At 31.1% G+C, this 22,892-nt stretch overlaps 1 protein-coding gene across 1 annotated transcript in view; it reads left to right on the top strand.

The window, feature by feature from the left end:
• Positions 1–19,379, top strand: part of LOC111699553 (cytosolic carboxypeptidase 2) — a 40,999-nt gene extending 21,620 nt beyond the window's left edge. The window contains exons 18-34 of the mRNA XM_023470256.1: positions 40–89; positions 340–386; positions 1,065–1,139; positions 4,661–4,735; positions 7,568–7,631; positions 8,641–8,760; positions 9,048–9,172; positions 9,686–9,755; positions 11,083–11,144; positions 11,833–11,873; positions 13,406–13,460; positions 13,847–13,907; positions 14,621–14,740; positions 15,978–16,057; positions 16,683–16,844; positions 17,558–17,666; positions 19,252–19,379. Coding sequence (XP_023326024.1) covers positions 40–89; positions 340–386; positions 1,065–1,139; positions 4,661–4,735; positions 7,568–7,631; positions 8,641–8,760; positions 9,048–9,172; positions 9,686–9,755; positions 11,083–11,144; positions 11,833–11,873; positions 13,406–13,460; positions 13,847–13,907; positions 14,621–14,740; positions 15,978–16,057; positions 16,683–16,844; positions 17,558–17,666; positions 19,252–19,345 — 1,410 coding nt within the window. The 3' untranslated portion in view covers positions 19,346–19,379. The remainder of the gene's footprint in view (positions 1–39; positions 90–339; positions 387–1,064; positions 1,140–4,660; positions 4,736–7,567; positions 7,632–8,640; positions 8,761–9,047; positions 9,173–9,685; positions 9,756–11,082; positions 11,145–11,832; positions 11,874–13,405; positions 13,461–13,846; positions 13,908–14,620; positions 14,741–15,977; positions 16,058–16,682; positions 16,845–17,557; positions 17,667–19,251) is intronic.
• Positions 19,380–22,892: the final 3,513 nt, after the last annotated feature.

The raw sequence follows: 22,892 nt of genomic DNA, 5'->3' as shown, positions 1-22,892 counted from the left end.
TCAAAGATAAATGAATTACAAAAAAAGTTCTATTTTCAGGAGCAAATATTTCCGCTGATGCTTCACAAGAACGCGGCAAACAAGTTTAGGTATGCGCACTGTCTGAAATGTCGTCTTTGTTTTTCCTCGTGAAACAATTTAAATAGAATAATACTACTTTTAAAAAACGAGTGTGGAATTTATGGTGACTTTTTTTACTCAAGTTGTCATTTTAAAAACACAGAAATTTTGCAGTTTATTTTTGTTTTGCCCTGAAAGACTGAAAGTGTAAAAAAGTTGATACATGAACGAATAAGAAATATATATACATATTTACATTTTAAAGGATTTTATTTTTAGTTTTGAGGATTGCAAGTTTACCGTTCAAAGATCTAAAGAGTCAACTGGTAAACTATTTAAAGTTTTGGAAAATATGCATTTCATCTTTCATTCATCCGATCTTCATGGCATTCATTAATTTTTCATTCATCCTACCTTGGTGGCAATCATTCATTCTTCCCTGTACTAAGATAGATTTATTGATTTATTTAAGCATTCATTTCTTCAATCATCCTTTCATTCATAGATTTATTAATTCAATCAAGCATTCATTTCTTCAATCATCCTTTCATTCATAGATTTATTGATTCATTCAAGCATTCATTTCTTCAATCATCCTTTCATTCATAGATTTATTGATTCATTCAAGCATTCATTTCTTCAATCATCCTTTCATTCATAGATTTATTAATTCATTCAAGAATTCATGTCCTCAATAATCCTTTCATTCATAGATTTATTAATTTATTCAAGCATTCATTTCTTCAATAATCCTTTCATTCATTGATTTATTAATTCACTCAAGCATTCATTTCTTCAACCATCCTTTCATTCATTGATTTATTAATTCAATCATTCATTTCTTCAATCATCCTTTCATTCATAGATTTATTAATTTATTCAAGCATTCATTTCTTCAATCATCCTTTCATTCATAGATTTATTAATTTATTCAAGCATTCATTTCTTCAATCATCCTTCCATTCAAAGATTTATTAATTTATTGTGAATATATTTTTGTTTAGGACGAGTAGTATTCTGGAATATGGGGATTACAAATTCTTTTACACTTGAGGCATCTTACGGAGGATCTAATATGGGTAAAATTTTGATTTTAAAAATGGTTCGTTTTTTAAAACATATTCTCTTAACATTGTTCTCTATTTACGATAAATGGATATGTTGACAGAATATTTCTTCTTTCAGATTGGTTTAGGTTTTTTATTAGAGCCACAAACTCTTAAACTTAGTTTGAAATATAAAATGGCTGCAAAGATATGTGGATAAGAACTTTTCAAATAATGGTAAAGATACGATTCCTTTATTAAAAGTGTTGCCAGAAAATTGTACTTTTGGAACAATCTCAAGCATCCATTATATTTAAAAACTTGGGTAAACATAATACATGTGTACTAGTGGTGAAGAAGTGTTTTATTTAGTTGTTGGAGTTTTTTGTCATTTTAAAACGAGGTTACTAAAACGAGGTTATACCTACAAAGGATGGACTACAGAGACGACTGTACGGCAAAATTCTGTCTGTTTCCTGATTCTTCGGAACTGTAATTTTTTTTTTTTTTTTCTTTGCAAAATCATGAATAAATCATAAAAAGACATTTTTAAATGCAGAAGAGTAAATTTAAACTTTGATTTGAATCGTCATTTTTAAAGAGATTCAGGTCGTCTTTACTGTCTCATCCTTTGTGGGTAACCTTGTTAATACAGGGTTACCCACGCTGTATTGAAAACAATGGTTTTCATGAAAAGTTTTAGTTTCATTAATATACTTTAAATGTTTTAAAGAAAAATTGGTTGTTTTTGTTTTGGTAAAGTTTATTTAAAGTTTTTTAAAACTTAAAAATAATTCAAAGCCGATTCAAAAGTTAGTTTTAAAATTAAAACCTCCAATCACTGAAACTTCATCTTTATAATTACATTTACAAATAATTGTAGCACTTTCACGTACAGGGCTACACACAAAAGCATTAAGTTCAGAGACGACTGTGCAGAGTCTTATTCCAGCTTTCTTTCTTACATCCTACATTCATGGTTCCCTCTAGAAATATAATTGCTTCTTGTTTAAGTACATCAGTGAAGGACTATTATTCACGATTAAAAACTGGAATCAACGTTTGGAAAAGTTTCTTGTCGTAATTAAAGTCAGTTTCGTTGAGGCTAACCCTGTACGAAAAACACGTGGGTTTTATAGAAAGTGCGTGTTAAACATTTCAGAGAGAGAGAGATTGATAAGTTCCAGGAAAGAGGCTGAAGGGGAATTGGGAGAGAAGAGGGGGGAGGGGGGAGGGGGAGCAACGTGGAAAAAGAATGAATGGTTGAAGGTTGTCAGAAGCAGTAATCTTCTTTTCTAAAGTTTTCCACAGTTTTGGTTTAAATACATTCATTCTTTTTCCACAAATATATTCATCCTTTCATACGTTTAGATATATTCGATCATCCTTTCATTCATTCAAATATAAATTCATCCTTTTTTATTCTTAAATATATTCATTCTTTCATATTTTTTAAAAATATTCATCCTTTCATACTTTTGAGATATATTCATCCTTATTATACTTTTTAGATATTTTCATCCTTTCATACTTTGAAATATATATTCATCCTTTCATACTTTAAAAATATATTCATCCTTTCATCTTTTTGTTACTCATCTTTTCATACTTTTTAATTTATCCTTTCATACTTTTTAAATATATTCACCCTTTCATACTTTTTAAATATATTTTTCCTTTCATACTTTTTAAATATATTTTTCCTTTCATACTTTTTATTTTATTCATCCTTTCATACTTTTAAATATATTAATCCTTTCAAACTTTTAAATATATTCATCTTTCATACTTTTTATTTTATTCATCCTTTCATACTTTTAAATATATTAATCCTTTCATACTTTTAAATATATTCATCTTTCATACTTTTTATTATATTCATTCTTTTATACTTTTAAATATATTTATCCTTTCTTACTTTTAAATATATATATCTTTCATACTTTTTAAATAAACGCAGCAAATTATATCAAAAATCAAGACGACATTCAAGTCGTCCTGCATACTGTCATGTTTCGTGGAACACCCTGTAGCAGAAGAAACGTTTTTTACAATTAAATAATAACCCGGACAAAACATGTAAAAAATTTATTTATAAACTAATTTGCTGTTCAGGAACATATATCTTAACAGAAAATATCTATGAAAACCATAATAGAACCGTCGAATCGATAATTTCATTATATCACTATCCTTTGCGCTTTCTATTATTTTTTTCGCAGATTTCTGAAAAATGTCGTCTTCACAATTAGGAAATAAAAAAATTAAAAAAATAAATCGATAACTTCACTATGTCACTCTCCTATGCGGTTTTTATAATTTGTTTCGCAGATTTCTGCAAAATGTCGTCTTCACATTTATAAATAAAAAAAAAAACTCCAACAAGTGACCCCAGCTAAAAGAATTTGCAAACACCTGCGAGAATTTAAAACGAATTTTAATAACTTATTGCCAATGACAGACGTTCATTATTTTTCTCAACCTGTTTGTATAGTGTATATAGGTTGTTAATTGTTTTTAAAAACGATCGTTTTTTGTTTTGTTTTCAAAAACAATCGTTTCGTTTTTAGTTTTTAAAAACGACCCACGCGTTTTGAACTTTGAGAAAACGAATTTTTTAAAACGATTTGCGATCCTTTTTATACGATTGTTGTTTAAAAAACGATTGCTTTTGAAAAACTATCGTTTTTTGAAAAAAAAAATTTGTTATTGACAATTATGTTAACGATCGTTAACGAAACGACGAACTTTATAAATACGGTCGTTTTACAAAAAAAAAACTATCGTTTTTAAAGAAAAAATTACATGCAACTTTATTGAATGTTGTGGGGCAGCTAAAACTTCTTGATATTTTCTTAAAAAACTACTCAATGATAAGTACGGATGCCCTTCAGGTCGGTTTCCTCTTTTCTTTCACTTTCGTTAACGATGGTTCGTCGTTAACGATCGTTAAGAATTACCATTTTTAAAAACGAACTTTTTAAAAAACGATCGTTTCGTTTCCGATTTTTTGTCGTCGTTTTCATAACGAAACGATCGTTTTTTAAACAAATGAAAACATCCCTAAGTGTATACATGCAACTAGTTTGTAGAGTAGTATTTGTTACACGTTTTGTCCAACTTATGTAAGAATTAAAAAAAAACGTTTCTTCTGCTGAATGAGACAACTGGTGAAATATTACAAAGGACTATGCACGCTCTTATTTAAGTCTTATTTAATTGTTTTCCGTAAAAATGTCTCATTGGTACTAAATGAATCTTAAAGTTTTTCTATACAACACTGCATTCTCTGCATGCCGGTTTCTATACAACACTGCATTCTCTGCATGCCGGTTTCTTTTCTATACAACACTGCATTCTCTGCATGCCGGTTTCTATACAACACTGCATTCTCTGCATGCCGGTTTCTCCCTTTAGCAAAATGTGGTTTACTTACTTTGAATCTAGAAATATTCATACAATTCATAATATTTCATTTAATGTTTAGGGTGTCATCATAGAATTTACTAATGCTGCGTCATCAAAGACGATTTTAAAGTTTCCTTAAATTTCAGGTAGCCGAGCTTTCACCCATTTCTCTACAGGAGATTATCAGCAGCTCGGCAAATCTTTCTGTGAAACTATACTAGGTTAGTACAGTAGAGTACAGTACAGTACAGTGCAGTACAGTACAGTACAGTACAGTACAGTACAGTACAGTACAGTACAGTACAGTACAGTACAGTACAGTACAGTACAGTACAGTACAGTACAGTACAGGTCACTATTGTACACTACAGGATACTACAGTACACTACAGTACACTACAGTACAGTACAGTACAGTACAGTACAGTACAGTACAGTACAGTACAGTACAGTACAGTACAGTACAGTACAGTACAATACACTACAGTACAGTACAGTACAGTACAGTACACTACAGTATAGTACAATACACTACAGGTCACTATTGTACACTACAGGATACTACAGTACACTACAGTACACTACAGAACGCTACTGTAAACTACAGTACACTACAGTACACTACAGTACACTACAGTACACTAAAGTACAGTACAGTACAGTACAGTACAGTACAGCACAGTACATTGAAGAACAGTACAGTATAGTTCATTTGAGAACAGTAAAGAAGTTCAAGAGAAAAGAAAATTCAGCTCAGTATTGTTCAGTATTCTGTATCTGTGCTATTCTGGCTTTATTAACCTTTTTTTAATGTTATTAATAAGTCGATTTTTGTCTCCAAAACGTAATTGTTGATAAGTTTTTAAACCCTGAAGATCAAAATCTAAAATGAATGAATATAAAAGATAAATATTATTCTAAAGTTGAAATACATCTGACTTAATCATGAATAGAGTTGAGACAGTCTGATGAAAACTGCAATTTCTCCTTGCACCAGAATTTGTATATTTTTCGGATCATGTTGGAAAGTTTTCAACATTCATCTTTCTCAAAATATTCATCATATGGTCCTATCAAACATTTTGACAAAAGGGGTGTGAATCAAAGCTGGAAATCAAAAGGAAATTAGTTTTTGTTACCAAATCGAATTATGTTAATCCCCTATATCTTTGCAATCTGTTGGTGTAACCCTTTGATAAGACAACGGGTTACAAATTTTACAGAGTTTGTGGCATAAATTCAGTTCCTTTGTTAGTGGAAATATTGGTACTAACAAGATGCTTGAAAAAAATGGATAAGTTGTTAAGTAGGGCTGGACGATCGTTCCCATCGTTGTTTCTCGGGAACGAACGGAACGAACTTTTTCAAAAAAGTATTAACACGCCCAGCTCAAAGACTGGGCGTTGTTCCTGGGTATACATCGTTCTTTCAAGGAAATGAACGGAACGGAACGAAAGATGAAAAATTTCAAAAAAGTAGGAACACGTTAGGAAGTTGGCAAACAAAATTACCAAAGCAACCAAAAATGCGAAAAACTATTGTCAATTTAATTAACAAATATCTTAGCTTTACAGAAAAGAATTGTAATTAAAAAATAGATACCCATTCCGAGCTAAGTTTCCTAATTAGTACTAAGAAGAGGATTTTCTATTTTTGTCTAAAAGATAATTACGTAAGCTCGACTGAACAATCTTCAAGAAATAGTTTTTATTTATTTAATCCCTTTTCTTCTCGAAAAAAAACTTTGATTTATGCTGATCGTTTTTCCCTTTATTCTACGGTTGAAAAATCCAAATTTTTGGTTTATTTAATACTATCTTAGAAACCCGGCTTATAGCCTGGCAACTATTTATTCTGTGTAGAATTCAACCCAATCAAAAAGGATAAGATAAAGATTTGTATTCCATCTTTAATCATAGAAAAGGTAAAAGAGTATCGTTAAAAATCTAAAATATAGGGCTGGGAACATTTAGACTTTTTAAAACCGTTCGTCAACGGTTGGTTAAAATATCATAATAGACCAGCTTTCTGGGTGTACGTGCGTTCTTATAGCCTATGTAACATATTTCAACTAAGAATGCAGTATTATAGAGAAAAGATTTAGGATTTATTTGATATAAATGAGACATTTTTAAGGTGAACAATTATTAAACAATATTGCACTTTTAGCTCAAATATGTCTCTCCTTCAGTCAGCAGTTTGTTAACGTTTTCAGATATATTAATGATGTTAACGCATGGTACGTGACCTTTATTACTTTCTTGTCTTTTTATAAGCAGCTTATTACGCTCGTTAACAATCTCAAAACTAACGGTATCTTCCATTAATTTATAAAATTCTGCCGTTCGCGTAAGGAACGTATCCCAGCCCTAGGGACATGTCATTTTATGAATAAAGGTTTACTTAACATAAAAGGAATGTAGTCTCTTCATTTTATGTGAAATGAGTTGGCAAAGAGAGAATCAAGTTTGCAGTTGCAGTGTATGACTAATATAAGGAAACAGACACAAATCGTCTTTAAAGTCTCATCCTTTGTGTGCAACACTGTAGGATGAATACATTTTTAGAACTAACATTAAATATCATTCAAGATAATCACAAATTTAACCTTCTCATGCTTTATTTCCTATGAAGAGGAAAATGTAAAATATTTGCAAAATTATGAAGATTTTTGATAAATACGTATTTTGCAAATTGCGTTTACAGCGAAAGCTTGCAATCACGCCAATGGAATTCATGTTTGACAGAAACTCTGTTTTCCTAATCACAACCCAATGTCGTACAGATCTTAGATATTTCATACTAGTATTTCATAAAATTTTGGTTTGAAATATCAAAGGGTTACAAGACTTAATTTCTTTGTTCTTAAGTGGAATTGTTAAAATGTACACAAAGTTGTCAGTAGTGCTTCAATTTGCAAATTTTGTCAAGAATTGGCACGGAATTTATTCTGCATGCGAAGTAGCACGACAAAATTGTTTGATTTGTATTTTTTAATTCTGACGGAAACTACGTCGCACATTTAAAATATTTTTGACAATTTTTTTTGTTTAGATTTCTGCGATACAAGTCCACCAAGAGAACAACTTAGACATAAAATAATCCAAAGATTGAATAGGTAAACAAAAAAAAATTATTTGCAAAGATTGAATTCGTAAATTAAGATAAATTATTTGCAAAGATTGATAGGTAAATAAAGATAAATTATTTGCAAAGATTGAATTGGTAAATAAAGATAAATTATTCGCAAAATACTTGTGAAGCAATGTTTTAGAAATTAAAACGCAAATCGAGTTGAATTGTTTAAAAATATTATATAGTTCTATACAATGTACTCCATGATTTAAAACTTTACATATGTACTCCATGCTTTATAACTCTACATGTGTACTCCATGCTTTTTAACTCTACATGTGTATTTCATGCTTTATAACTCTACATGTGTACTCCATGCTTTATAACTCTACATATGTACTCCATGCTTTATAACTCTACATATGTACTCCATGCTTTTAACTATACATGTGTATTTCATGCTTTATAACTCTTCATGTGTACTCTATGCTTTATAACACTACTTGTGTACGTCATGCTTTATAATTCTACATGTGTACTCTTGCTTTTTACCGTTCCATGTAAACTCTATAATTTATACCCTGCAGGTGTACATTTATACCTCTACAATCTACATATGTACTCAATGCTTTAAAACTATATGTATCAATGCTTTAAAACTCAGTGTGTGTACTTTATGCTTTAAAACTCTGTACGTGCAGTATACTACATGCTTTATATTTCTACATGTGTACTCTATGCTTTTTAACTCTTTTTTTTGTACTCTATGCTTTATAACTCACACGTATACTCCATGCTTTATAATTCTACATATGTACTCTATGCTTTATTACTCGACATGTGCATTTTGCACTTTATGCTTTCTACCTCTACATGTGATCTCTATGCTTTATGACTATACATTTGTACTCCATGCATTATAACTTTACCTGTGTACTACATTCTTTATAACTCTACATAAGTACTCATTTAAATGTTTTATATCCCTGGGTGTACTATATTCTTTATAACTCTACATGTGTACTTTATGATTTATAACTCTATTTATCTAGGGAGGAGAGTACTGCTGTTGAGCCTGCAAATATATCCTTGTCCGAGTATTCCAGTTTGTCCTCCTCCGGGGGGAGTGAGGACGAGGCAGGGGTAGAGGACTGGAGTAAGGACTCTATCAGGTCAAACTGGCACCATATTAACATCACAATTAGTTTCATCATGCTCGTTGTTCTTATCATCTTTATGAACACAAATATGGATTGTTCACACCAATCCATTTCATAAAACCAATGTGCAATGTTCTAAGATGATTTTAGTTTATTTTAGGACGTTAATATTTTAAATCTCCAGGTTTGGATGTTATGATCGAAAATTGTTATAAAAAAATCCGTTGAACAGAAAACCCCATTCCCCCTAATTTTTACAGTGTTTCGCATTATTCATGTGAAATTCTGATTTTTTATAGTGCAATACGAGCAAATATTCGAAAATCTCAAAGAAGAAAAAAGAGAAGATTTGTGGCTGGGGATTCATTTTATACAACAAACTATTCAGAGTATCTTAGACCTGAAAACTACTCATCAGGTACAGGTACAGGTACAGGTACAGGTACAGGTACAGGTTCAGGTACAGGTACAGGTACAGGTACAGGTACAGGTATTTATGTAGTGAGTAAAAATCATTGTTTTCTATTTGTGCATAATTTTGCATATTTTTTTCTCTTTTCTTTTGGAAACCTGTGTTTTCAAAAAAAAAAAAAAAAAAATTTATTTAAAAAAATTTTAACTACACCATTTATATATGTATTTATATCTTTGTGTGTGAATAAATCTTTATAATATAATAATATAAAGCTTTTAAGTAATTTTTAGAATACTGGTTTTAAATGCCTCAATATTTGATTGCTCTTAATATAAAACATTGTAAATGGCTTTTCAAGGTTAAAAAAATAATAATTCTTAATGACCTTCATCATTAAAACAATGTATTAGTTAAGAATATTCTTTTTTCTTTCTTGATATTAGAAATATCTGAGCAAATAAAAGTTATTGTTCGTCACTATCGAGACAATTTTATTTTAAATATTGAAATTCAAATAATTAGGAAAAGATGGTACAGGGGGAGTCAAGAGATCAAACAGCGATCGCCAGGTCTCAGAAAGTACTCGGCCTAGGTAAGCTACAGGTTTCCCATATAGTGAGAATAGAAAACTGTAGAATAGTAAGACGACATTAAAGCAGCACTATAGAGCATTTAATTGCAAAACAAATAGCTTTACTAGGTTATTATATCACTTATTAAGTGAAATGGGTCTATTTAAACTGTACAATTGTTGCTGTGCCTCGTGTCCATTGGACTACTTAAAGTCATAACTTGAGTCTAAATGTCCACTTCTTATTCCAGATTTTCTGGTTCTCACTGTAGTCAACTTTTATTTTATTTTACCAATTTAGTTTTGGAAAAAAAAATGATAAAAGACGTCTTATCGTTGTAGAACGTGGTGTACATTGTACAGTGTACAGTGTACAGTGTAGATGCATTTGATGCATTTTTCACTAGTTAAAGAAATCATCCAACAACCCAACTGGGTTTGTGCATTAATACCTAAAAAATAATGCTAAAAAGATCAAAATCGTCCTTTTTAATTCTATTGTTTGACGATATATTATTGGAGAAACTACTACATAGGTGCCCCTTCCCCAAAGGATTTTTTAAACTTACTATTTCCACTGCATTTCCTGAACTGTTTAAGTTGAATTCAAATTAGAAAACCATAACTAAAATCTAAATTGAATGAGTTAGAACACTAAAACTCAATAAAAAGTTTTAAATCAGTTGTTTGAGCTCTTCTAAGCTTATTTGAATTTTTATGTTTTTAAAATCTGAATTCGGAATAATATTACCAAGAAAATTAGATATAAGTGACTTTAACATGAATTCTTTTGTAATTAAATCGTCAAATCAGAATCATGTGGATGAATTGAATTTATTTTTTTGCATTATTTTGTTAGGCCTTAATGCCGGGGAAGTCGGTGGTTGGCTTGATTCCATATTGATGATGTATAGTGTCTGCCTTTGTTCAAAATAAGATTGACATTTTATTTGTTTTCAATCATAAAAGCTATATTAAAAGAACTATTTAAAATTTCTAAAATGTAACCAGGTAAATTTTCTTTTCTCATACTTGTGGGTAAAATCAAACCTAGAGGAACTACGAGGTCACAATTCAGATTGAAAACAATACAGATTGATGTCGTCTTTTCAAGATTTAAGGGGTTTTCGTTTACAATAACCCTGAGGCAGAAGCCCAAAGGAGTTTTGCGTTTGCTCTCTATCTCTGTCTAATCATTCAATGCAGCTTGCGTTTAACTCCTTTGAGGTTCTGTCTCAGGATAATTGTGAACGAAAAATCCCTAAATCTTGAAAAGACGACATCTAGTGTCCTATCTGTATTGTTATTAATCTATGATAGTACTTAAATTATAATTTTCTTTGTTCAGAGGAATATTACGTCGACAAGCAACCTCTCCTGCGCAAACTGTGTACAATGATTTTAATGAAGGTAGGAGTTTTCTTAAATATTTCTCTACTAGGGTACTTCCAACCACCACCCCCCCCCCCTCCCCAACACCCTATCCCTATACACTAAAATTTCCAAATATGACAAAGACAAGATTTTAACTTTTTAAGCTCTATTTTTATAATCTAATAATAATAAGTTAACGGTAAAATTGGTAGAATCTAAGATTTTGCCGCAAACTCTACTTTTTAATCCCTTTCTTTGAATAGTTAGAAATACTTAAGATTGCAAAGATATAGGGATTAGAACATTTTAGTTTGCATGGAAAGCCATGACAATTTTATCTATTTATCAAACTGAGTTTTAGAAAAATGTAGACTTAGGATAAACTTACATATTGTTAGTAAATATTTATATTTATAATCATTATAAAATCAATTTCAATCAGGTGGGTGAAATATATACCACAAGATTCATGTTTTGTAAAATTTTTATTTTAAATTATTAAATATACTTGCTTGGAAACCCAGCTTTGTCTAGAGTGTTCCCTTAAAAGTTGACCCACTCACCTTGATTAAAGATCGGATATCCAAACACTAAAACAGAGATAACAACTTTATACAGGTTGTCTCTAGAAAAAACGAACTATACATTGTTGCACTCATCATGTAATGCCATTTTTAAAATGGTGGACATTTCAATTACAGCTACTTCAGTTTACATATTTTAGGTGTTGAGAAAAGAGACAGTTTATTAGCTAATGCAATGAAGGTGAACATCAAAAATCATAATTATAAAAAGGGGTGGGATGGGGGTGGGGTTTACTTTAACTATTAATATTTCAAAGAAAAGGCAAAAATTTTAAACAATCCTGGAAACAGGTCATGACAATTACATTTTACCAGGGGGGATAATAGTTCTCTACCTGTGTGCTCAGTTAGCTGTACTGTACACATACAACTGTTTACTAATAATGATATACTATAGGCTAGGCCAAAATAAACTTATAATAAACAAATATGCAGTACGCTCTCGGTATAGTTGATGGTTGGTTGATGGTCTATACAATTAGTAAAGGATTAGCGTTCATCATCACTCTATACACAATAACCTCGTTGCATTTTACTTACTGGTGTTATTTAGAAATAAAACAGTTTCTAAACAATCCTAATATATGTAACATTGAAATATAAACACTATATTTACTTCTCTTCTCATTGGTAACCTTTTGGAGTAATATAAAGAATTTTTATAAATAATAGGTGCTAAGAATTTAATTTAATACCTTCAACAAGAAAAAGAAAGAAATTAACTTAGTCGGAAATTAATGAAGGGTTTTCAAGATTACTGGTTTAAGCTTAAAAGGTAATCTAGATATTGATAATTTTTAATCTCCAAAATGCTTCAAGAACTGTATTTTTTACCAAGTTGTCACTCGTCGTGCAGATCCTTTAATCACCTCTTTCTTACTCTTTAACCCTATAAAGGCTGGGAGGGGGGGGGTCTGAATCTATGTATAGATAGGGGGGCGTCCTACGCTCCCCCCCCCCCTAAAAAGGCCTTAGAGAATATGAACAGGGTTGAAATACATGTTCAAAGCCCAAATTTTCAAGGCCAGCTCACTGAAAAAAAAACTAGATCGATAACTTTTGTAGTTTGGGTACTAGGGAGGGTTGTAAAAATACCAAAAAAAGGTCAAAAAAACGTAAGAAATATTATTTTTTGTTTAAGACAAATATCAAAGTGTGACACATGTTTCTACATCCATTTTTCGAGGGGTTTTCAAAAATATAGTAGATCTGTAGCTTTAGTCACAAAAAGTTATGGGCTATTTTAGACTTTTTTTTTACACAGACCGGACTTTTTACCGACCTATACATAAAAAAATCCACTAAATTTCTTCTAATTAAAAGTAAAAAAATGTCATGGTGATAGTGTCAAAAATGAGAGTGCAATAGAAAAAAATCTAGAGGGGGAGGGGCGCCAAACGCCCACCCCCCACCCCTTCCCTCCTAGCCTGCTGAGGGTTAATGGTCATCTTAGGGGCACAGTTGATAAGTCTTTTTTTATTTTAATTGTTTTACTTGTTTCATGTTTTTTGGTACAACAGATTGTTCCAATTATTAATATAAAAGCATATAAAGACCCAACTCATGTTACACTTTATTATAAACCTTATAAGGTTACATAAATCCCTATACAATACACAATACACAGATCATTTTAGATAGAGTTTATTTTCAAAATTAGAGGGAAATTATAATCCATTACAAACTAATTTGTTTCTTAAATTCTAAATTCAGGGAATTGGATTGGATTCAGAAAGCTCAACCGACCTTGAAATAGATTCAGATCCAGGTTGTTCAGATTTATAATTTTTGTTGAATATTTGCGTAATTTTACCTATATTACTACATTACATAATACGCATTATTATGCTGAATCTACAAGTTCTAAAAACAAGTGCCATTTTTAATTTGCAAATATATATCTCTTGAGTCTGGGGTTGTCTTTTTTAAACCAAAAATTAAGTTATTTTCTTAAAGTTCAAAATATTATTTACTGAATTTAAACAAAAGATAATTTTTTCAAAAGAGTTATCTAAATTCAATCTTGAAATATCTTTTAAATGTTTTTTTAAAATGAAAGTTTTTTATTTAATAAATTTTCAATATTTTTTCTGTAATTTTGAAATTAATAATATTTATCTCTTTAAAATTTTTCTAAATCAGAATAAATTCAAGATTTAATAAACCTCAGCTTTCAACCCGTCTCAGAGGACAGCATGGAGGACGAGTCCAACAGGTAGAGGATGGGGAGGAAGGAGGAGAGGGAGAGCAGAGGTCTGGAAAGGGGGAAGAGAAGGAGGGGGAGGACAGGATGGAATAAAATGTTGAAACATCTTTTATTATAAAAAACTAGTTTTTTCGATATTTAGATAAAAACAGAACTATACATAATACTTTAAATTCCTGTGAGAAACAATAAATAAAACTATTTTGGGACCAAATAAATATCTTTTCACTTATTTCCTTGATTGTTTGAACTTTAATTTGGAAAATTATCGATTTCAGAAAAAAACTTAAATTTTAAAGGTATTGTTGATTTAAGGAGTTGCATGTCTTATTCACAACGCTTTTAATCCTTTCGACCATAGATTAATTAACCTAACAGATAGAACACTACACGTAATTTTTTCAAGGTTTTGGGGTTTTCGTTCACAATAACCCTAACGCAGAGGTCTGTCTTGTAATTCTATGCAAAGAAAGCCTGATTTACGTAGACTGCGCGTAAATCCTTTGGGCTTTTGCCTCAGGGTTATTGTGAAAGAAAATCCCCTAAATCTTGAAATGACGACATCTTGTGTTCTATCTGTTATTTTAATAAATCTATGCTTTCGATTCTGTACAATAATTAGAACTGTTTCTTAAAGTTTTAAAAGTTTGAATTGTGAATCAGGTTTGCCCGATCCTCACTTGAAATTGCGCTTACAGTCACTTTAATTGTTTTTGTTTCAGTACTGATGGTGCCCTAGAAACGTGTAACATAGAACCACAAGATAGTTACTATGCAGAATTTTCTGCACTTTCTTGCCAGAAGGGATATTCAGAAATCCTCGCCTCTGTTAAGAGAATCAAGTAAATTCTTAATTTTCCAATCCTTTTCGGAACTTTCTATTTTAATTTTTTTTTCAGAATAATTTTTTGCTTAACTGTAATTTTTGTTTTTTACATGTGTTTGTTTTATCTACTAAAATATCTTCTTAACCCTAATCCGACAGACGTCTGGTTAACCCAAAATAAACTGGGGGTTTATTATGTCGGTTTCTTATTCCGCAGTTTTCTAGTTCTCTCTGTATCAAAATTAATGAATTGAACATGATTGAACCGCTCAGACGCAGTTCAACCACTTCTCTGCTAAGCTATGGTTCAATTTCAAGTTAAAGAAAAGTGTTTGAACGCAACGTCTTCGTGTTTCAATCATGTCTCACTAATCATTAATTCTGGTCCTTAATGTTGTAATATTAAACCATTAACTTTTTCTTCATTTGTTCCCTTTCACCCTTTTCTTTTTCTTTAGCTGTTAGAGTGTTCTCTTTCACCCTTGTCTTTTTCTTTAACTGTTAGAGAGTTCTTATTCACTGTTTACTTTTTCTTCAGCTGTTGTGTTGTTCTTACTCTCTGTTTACTTTTTTTCGGCTGTTGTGTTGTTCTTATTTACTGTTTACTTTTTCTTCAGCTGTTGTGTTGTTCTTATTTACTGTTTACTTTTTCTTTAGCTGTTGTGTTGTTCTTGTTCCCTGTTTACTTTTTCTTCAGCTGTTGTGTTGTTCTTATTCACTGTTTACTTTTTCTTCAGCTGTTGTGTTGTTCTTATTCCCTGTTTACTTTTTCTTCAGCTGTTGTGTTGTTCTTATTCCCTGTTTACTTTTTCTTCAGCTGTTGTGTTGTTCTTATTTACTGTTTACTTTTTTTCATTTCTTCTATTTAACCGTTATTTTATTGCTTTAGTTGCTCGCTCGTAATGGTTTGATTTCCTTATGCTGTGTTCTTTTTTCCATTATTATTATCATTGTTTTTACTTTTATTTTCATAAATTCATTTAAGATTTATAAAAATATTAAATATATACTTATTTAAAATTGTAAGTACTTAATTCATTGCCAAAAGTGCTTTACCGTATGATTACAGAGATTAAGCTAAAATATTGGAAAACAATTGAGAAAAAAAATCGAATTAACTAATGCTTTTCATCAAGAAAATCTCATTTTTCACATCATACACCCATTATAAAGATACCAACAATGAAATTTGATATTTTAAGCGAATATGATCTAAATAATCGTTTTAAATCTGAAATTCATTTTTATTCTAGATCCTCGCTTTTGCGTCGAAGAAGTTTTATACAAAACCCGCAATCTGATTCTAGCCAACTTCCAACCCAAACAACTACAGGTAGTTTATTTAGTCTCCGTATACAATACGATCATGATGCAGGGATTTGACTCCAAATCCAAACCCTGGGATTGCACTCCTACCCCAGGATCTTTACTACTAAAATGGGATCTTTACTCCAACCCTGTGATCTTTACTCCCACCCTGTGATCTTTACTCCCCCCTGGGATCTTTACTCCTACTCTGGATTCTTTACTCCAACCCTGGGATCTTCACTCCAACCCTGTGATATTTACTCCCACCCTGTGATGTTTACTCCAACCCTGAGATCTTTACTCCAACCCTGAGATCTTTACTCCAACCCTGAGATCTTTACTCCAACCCTGTGATCTTTACTCCCACCCTGTGATCTTTACTCAACCCTGAGATCTTTACTCCAACCCTGAGATCTTTACTCCAACCCTGGGGTCTTTACTTTGACCCTGGGATCTTTACTTTGACCCCAGGATATTACTCCAAACCCAGGGATTTTACTAAAAAATCCAGGGTTTTTACTCCGAGCCCTGAGATTTTACTTCAACCCCGGGATTTTACTCCAACCCTGGGATTTGATCCAGCCTTGGGAATTTACTAAAAAAAATGAGGCACAAGTTTTTTCCACTTTGATAAATTGTTTATTTTTTAGGTTCAAATATTGATGAATCTGATACAGCTGCCAAACCTCTGATATCCGTTGAAGAATCACGTATCGAGACACGTGTTGAAATTCTGCGTACTCCTGCCTCGCCAAAAAAAGTTAAAACCACTCGAAAAAAATGGAAGAAAACAATATCATCCACTACATTAGGTGAAGACATAAAAAGTATTAATCGTTACATAAGTTAAGGAATGCTTGCGACCTTTCTGCTACATGGTTTGCAATCTTTATCCTTTCTGCAACATGGTTTGCAATCTTTATCCTTTCGGCAACATGGTTTGCAATCTTTATCCTTTCTGCTACATGGTTTGCAATCTTTATCCTTTCGGCAACATGGTTTGCAATCTTTATCTTTTCGGCAACATGGTTTGCAATCTTTATCCTTTCGGCAACATGTTTTGCAATCTTTATCCTTTCGGCAACATGGTTTGCAATCTTTATCCTTTCTGCAACATGGTTTGCAATCTTTATCCTTTCTGCAACATGGTTTGAAATCTTTATCCTTTCGGCAACATGGTTTGCAATCTTTATCCTTTCTGCAACATGGTTTGCAATCGTTATCCTTTCTGCAACATAGTTTGCAATCTTTATCGTCGAAATCTTAGCTCCACATTAGACTAAGATTGGAAAATAATCCCATTAAACTCTGGAGTCGGTAGACGGCATTTAGACTCAGATCATGAGTGTAAATAGTCTAATAGCATGAAAATCCCTATTTTGCATTCATAAAAATGATTATTTTCGAGATATTTGATATGAACTACTATTGTATAACAACATCAAATAAACAGATTGAATATATTTCGCTTTTCTTTTTCAACAGTTTAATGGTCCATCATTATTTTTATTTATGGATTCTTTAGTGGATGAAGCTAAGAAACCAAAGAAAGTTTGCGGCTCGGAAAAGAAATCGACGAAAACCAGGAAGAAAGATGAGAAGAAGAACGAAACTGCACTCACTAAAGTTTACAAGTGAGTTAACTAACTGCTAGCTCAGTATGAATATTGATTATAATCCTTTAAAATATTCGACAATTTTCAGGCTAAAACTGCAATGAGTTGTTTTATATATTCTTAAATATCTATCATGACAGGGACCAAGGGAATTGAGTCTTTGCAACAATCGAATCTCAAATTTTCTCATTCCTATATCTATGCAACATGAAAGTGGAAACCTTTGATATTTAAAACCTTGATTATTTTAACTTCCAGAATTCATAGATTGAAATATCTTAGGTCTATGATATTAAGTTGCAAAGATATAGGAATTACAAATTCAGAATTTCGGACAAAAAAAATTACATGCTATTTATTAAATCTGGACCGTTTAATTCAAATAATTTAGTTCATTAAGTTGTTAAATACACTTTCTTATTTACTCTTAAAAATTAGAATAATTTTCTTCAAAAATAACTTCTAAATAATAACGATTTTCTATTTTAAAAATGATAAAGAATATATGGCGTCCTTGAGGAAAAATAAACCAGATTTTTGTTTAAATTTTATCTTATCGTATGATTTAAGGGATACAAGATTAAAATAAACCTGTTAAACCTTAATAGTTTAATGGTGAATATTTCTAATTGTTTGATAATCTCTATTGCAGCTTTTTGGGAGAGATTTAGGGTTTCCCAACCCACATAGAGGATAACCTCATTAAATCTAAAATAAGCCATTTAAAGTCGCCCTTAGAGTATCATCCTTTATGGGTAACACTGCACTTGTTTATATTTATTGTTTTGTAAAGAAAACATATAGATTTAGCGAAAACAAAATAAATGTACAGAAAACATAAACAGAAATTTAGAACAATTATACAAAACTTCTAAAAACAAAAAGAAACCGTAGTAAGCTTATAAAAAACGTGTATATGATGTATTACAGTAAGCTTATAAAAACGTGTATATGATGTATTATAGAAACGGTATAAAAAACGTATATATGATGTATTGTAGAAGCGTATAGAAACGTTTTGTAGGGAAGTTATAGAAACGTATAAAAAACAGAAAGAAAAGGTATAGAAAACGTATAGAAACAGAAAGAAAAGGTATAAAAAAACAGAAAGAAAAGGTATAGAAAACAGAAAGAAAAGGTATAGAAAACAGAAAGAAAAGGTATAGAAAACAGAAATAAATGGTATAGAAAACAGAAAGAAATCGCTTAGAAAAACTATTAAAATCGTTAGAAATCGTATACAAAACATGGAGTACGCTTGTAAAAACCGTACTTTTAAAGCATACTTTAGGTTTAAAGGGGTAAATAATGACTGGGATTTTTATTATAATAAAGAAATTGAGTCTTTTTCACAAACTCAGATTGTCTAGTCCCTATGTCGCATACCTTAGATATTTCAAACTATGTATTATGGTAGATCAAATAATATAAGTTTTAAAAAAAATCAAAGATTTCTAACTTCAGATTGCAAATTAGATGTAGGGATTAGAAAATTAATATTATAAATGTATAAAGTATATATTAATATGTTGTAAATATTGTAGGAGAGCTGGAACCCTGACAAATGTATAAAGTATATATTAATGTATTGTAAATATTGTAGGAGAGCTGGAACCCTGACAAAACTAGAAGTTTTCATCAATCCGGAAACTCGGCGGAAAAATAGAAGAAAAAGTTGTGATGAAAAGATTCTGTAAAAAATAATGTTTTTATTGAAATAAAAAAATAAAAAATTTTAACAAAAAATTACAATCAAAGACTTAAGCACAACACATTTTATTGTATAACTTGTTGGTTAGAAATATCTTTTTTTAACTTGTAACCTCTTAAGTACATAATCCATTGGGTACAATGCTTATTTGGTGTTTTTCTAGTGAGGGGANGGGGGTTTGAGAACATGCTATGAGACACTCACTACATCATACAAGTCATTTATACAAATGTCCAGACTTCAGACACTTTAAGGCCAAGGGTTAAAGGAAAATATCTTATACAGGGTGGATCAAAAGAGTTGGCGGGTTGAATTTGAGCCTCCATGTTTTAGAATATGACTTTTGCCTCATAAAAATTTAAACTTACTGCCTTGTTTATAAAATAATATTTGTGCAATTACATATGTACAACATTAAAATAGACTGCCAAGTAAACGTTTAACACAGCAACCTGTATTTAAAAAACATATCCTAGTTAACCTTTCAACAGAACAGAGTTACTCTTCAGACTGCCCTCAGAACGCAGAGGCTGTTTCAAGAAAAAAAATTCCCTTGTGGACCAATGGTATAAAAATAGCCAACAGCCTTGACCAGTGTCTAGTCGAAAAGCTGTGGGCTATCCTGGGTGATAATAATAAGCTTGAAAACGTCAAATTTGTCAAACCTCGTCTATCCAAAATCCAGTCTTTGAAAAGATTCTTTATTACCACATGTTAGAGAATCCTCATGACCTTGAAAAACTTGACTGCACTTTATGTTCGGAGTCGGATACAGGCTGTATTCAAGGACAAAAGCCAATTTCCTGTTTTTTAAATAAAAAAAATTGAATACACTGCATAACTTTTAGTAACCCGCCAGTTCTAGCTTTTGATCCACCATGTACACTCTAGTATGCCGAGTCCCCATCTGCAGCGCCTGATCCAATCAGGGTTCAGTCATGTGTTTTTTGTCTACTCTGAACCAATAAAAATAGTATGGCGGTAACATAAAAATTTAATTCAATGAATAAAAAATACTGATAGAATATGTTTTGCAAATGATGGAATTAAGTAAAACTTTTTAATGTTGTTTTGATTGTTTTTCTTTAAATTTAAGTTTGGTAAAACCATTTTTAATAAAATGGTTGTACCAAATTAAATTAGGCGAATACATAGACAGATATGGCAATAGACCTATATATTCTATATAGACAAACATGTATATTCACAGATACGTTTAACAGACTGGCACATATACGCTTAAACAGACAGACTCCTAGATAGACAGACATGAAAGAAAACTGAAAGAAATTAAGCATAATAATATCTGGAAATAAAACGAGTTCTTGGCCTAGATATGTATAATGTATAAATGGCCATAAAATATTTGGTTCCCGGAGACCCAAGGTTAGATGATCTGGGTCGGAGAATGAATGAATAAAGCAGTTGCCCAACTTTGCCTGAAAAAATATATTTCCAGGAAAATTTTTTACAACTTACAAGCTTTCCAAACTTGAAGGAATTGAGTATTTGCAACAAGCTCTTCTCTAATTCATTTATCTTTGCAACCCAATGTCCTAGAACTTAAAATGTATAGATTATAAAATATGTTTGATCAAATAATGTAAGTTTTTAAAAAATATAAGACATTTGGGTTTGAGACAAAGCCTTATTTTTAACTTTAATAATTTATTTTGGTTAAGGGGTTTGGGCACAAGCTCACGCATACAAATAAAATGATATATCAATAAATCTATTTCCAGTTTGTTATCAAAGTCTTTCTATTATTTTGTTTTGCTAAAGATCGATTAAAAGTCATGTACCCCATCGTTTTGTGTTGTCCCGTTGTCTTAAAAACTTGACCATGGGTAACCATATTAACACTAATTTTACGCGCCTCATCTTGCTTATTGTTTTTCCTTAGGCTTAACTATTAGGTTTGGTTAAATGATAATGATTTTGGTTAATCGTATGTAGCGTTGATTTGTTAATGACTTGTAGAAACCTGGATTTTCAAACATAATTGAGTTATGTTCCTTTGTCCTTTCCTCAGTCAATCATAAAAAGAATAAAGAAAGAAAATAAAGAATTTTTCCTTTTAAGAATTGATTTTGTTTTCCTCTGTCTTTTCTTCCGTCTATCCTTTCCTTTCTTGTTCTGGGTTATCTAGCTCCGTAAAAAATTCTCTGTCAAAGCCTTATATATATTCCTTTGAGACGTGTCAGTGGAATAAGTAAAACAAACAAAACGAAAATTTAAGCCATTAATGAAAGCTTACTAAAAAAATGGGAGACATTAAAATGAAAGACAATCTATCAAAGTATGACTCAACTCAACTTAAAATGTTTTAGCATAGCAAGAACCTAGGTATATCTGAGTTTTAAGGTAAATCAAGTGAATTATAGTTACATATACAGGGTTACCCACAAAGAATGAGACAGTAAAGACGACTCTAAACTCTAAAAATATGACGATTTGAAGCTTGATTTTTAGTATCATGGTTTACTAATTGATCAAGCACAGAAATATGTCAGTAATGGCCTCCAAGGAACCCTAAAGTCAAGAAAATGGACCAAACAAATTCCCTAGAATCGTCCCTGAAGTCTCATCCTTTGTGGGTAACCCTGTATATATATATACATAGATAGAGATATATATAAAAAGAATCCCTGTCCTAGATCCAAAGCATAAAAAGTTTGGTTTCCGGAGACCCAAGGTTAGAATATTCTGGGTCAGAGAATGAATGAATAAACCTTTTCCTATCTTATCCATAGATGTTTAAATATACAGATTTAACAGTAAATTTGATTCTTTAGACCCATAAAGATGGTTAAATATACAGATTTAACAGTAAATTTGATTCTTTAGACCCATATAGATGTTTAAATATACAGATTTAACAGTAAATTTGATTCTTTAGGCCCATAAAGATGGTTAAATATACAGATTTATCACTAAATGTAATTTTATTTGCCCATAAGTGTTTACGGTGGTAGGCGATTATATCAATATAATGAAGACGACTTTCGATTTAAATTTTAATTGATATCAAGCTTTTAAACACATGGATACACAAAAACATGGAAACAAAGGAGGCTGTAAATTGTATTACTTGTAAACTTTTAATTCGAAAAAGCCTGTTAGCAATTAAAGTTTGAATAAAAAGTTGTCTTCATACACAGATACAATACACAGATGTTTCATTAAATTTGATTAGTTTGTTCCATTGATGGTTAAATTTACAGATTAATCAGTACATATTACTATTTTGGCCTATAGATGTTTAGATATACATGTTTATCATGAATTAAGTACATGTTACTGCATGCTGTGGTCCGGCCATGGATGGTTTAAATATACAGAGTTGTCAGAACATGTCACTGATTGGTTTAAAGATGGTTGAAATAACAGATTTATCAGTAGATGTCGATTCTGGTGTCCATAGTAGGTCAAATACACAGATTTATCAAAATATGGCACTGATATATGTATGGCCCATGAAATGGTTGAATACACAGATATATCGCCGTTGTTACTGTTGGGGTTCATGATAC

This window comes from Eurytemora carolleeae, unplaced genomic scaffold (genome assembly GCF_000591075.1).
Source record: "Eurytemora carolleeae unplaced genomic scaffold, Eaff_2.0 scaffold123, whole genome shotgun sequence".
Taxonomy (NCBI): Eukaryota; Metazoa; Arthropoda; class Copepoda; order Calanoida; family Temoridae; genus Eurytemora; species Eurytemora carolleeae.
The sequence above is the reverse complement of the archived record's forward strand: the minus strand, read 5'-3'. Positions and strand labels throughout refer to the sequence as shown.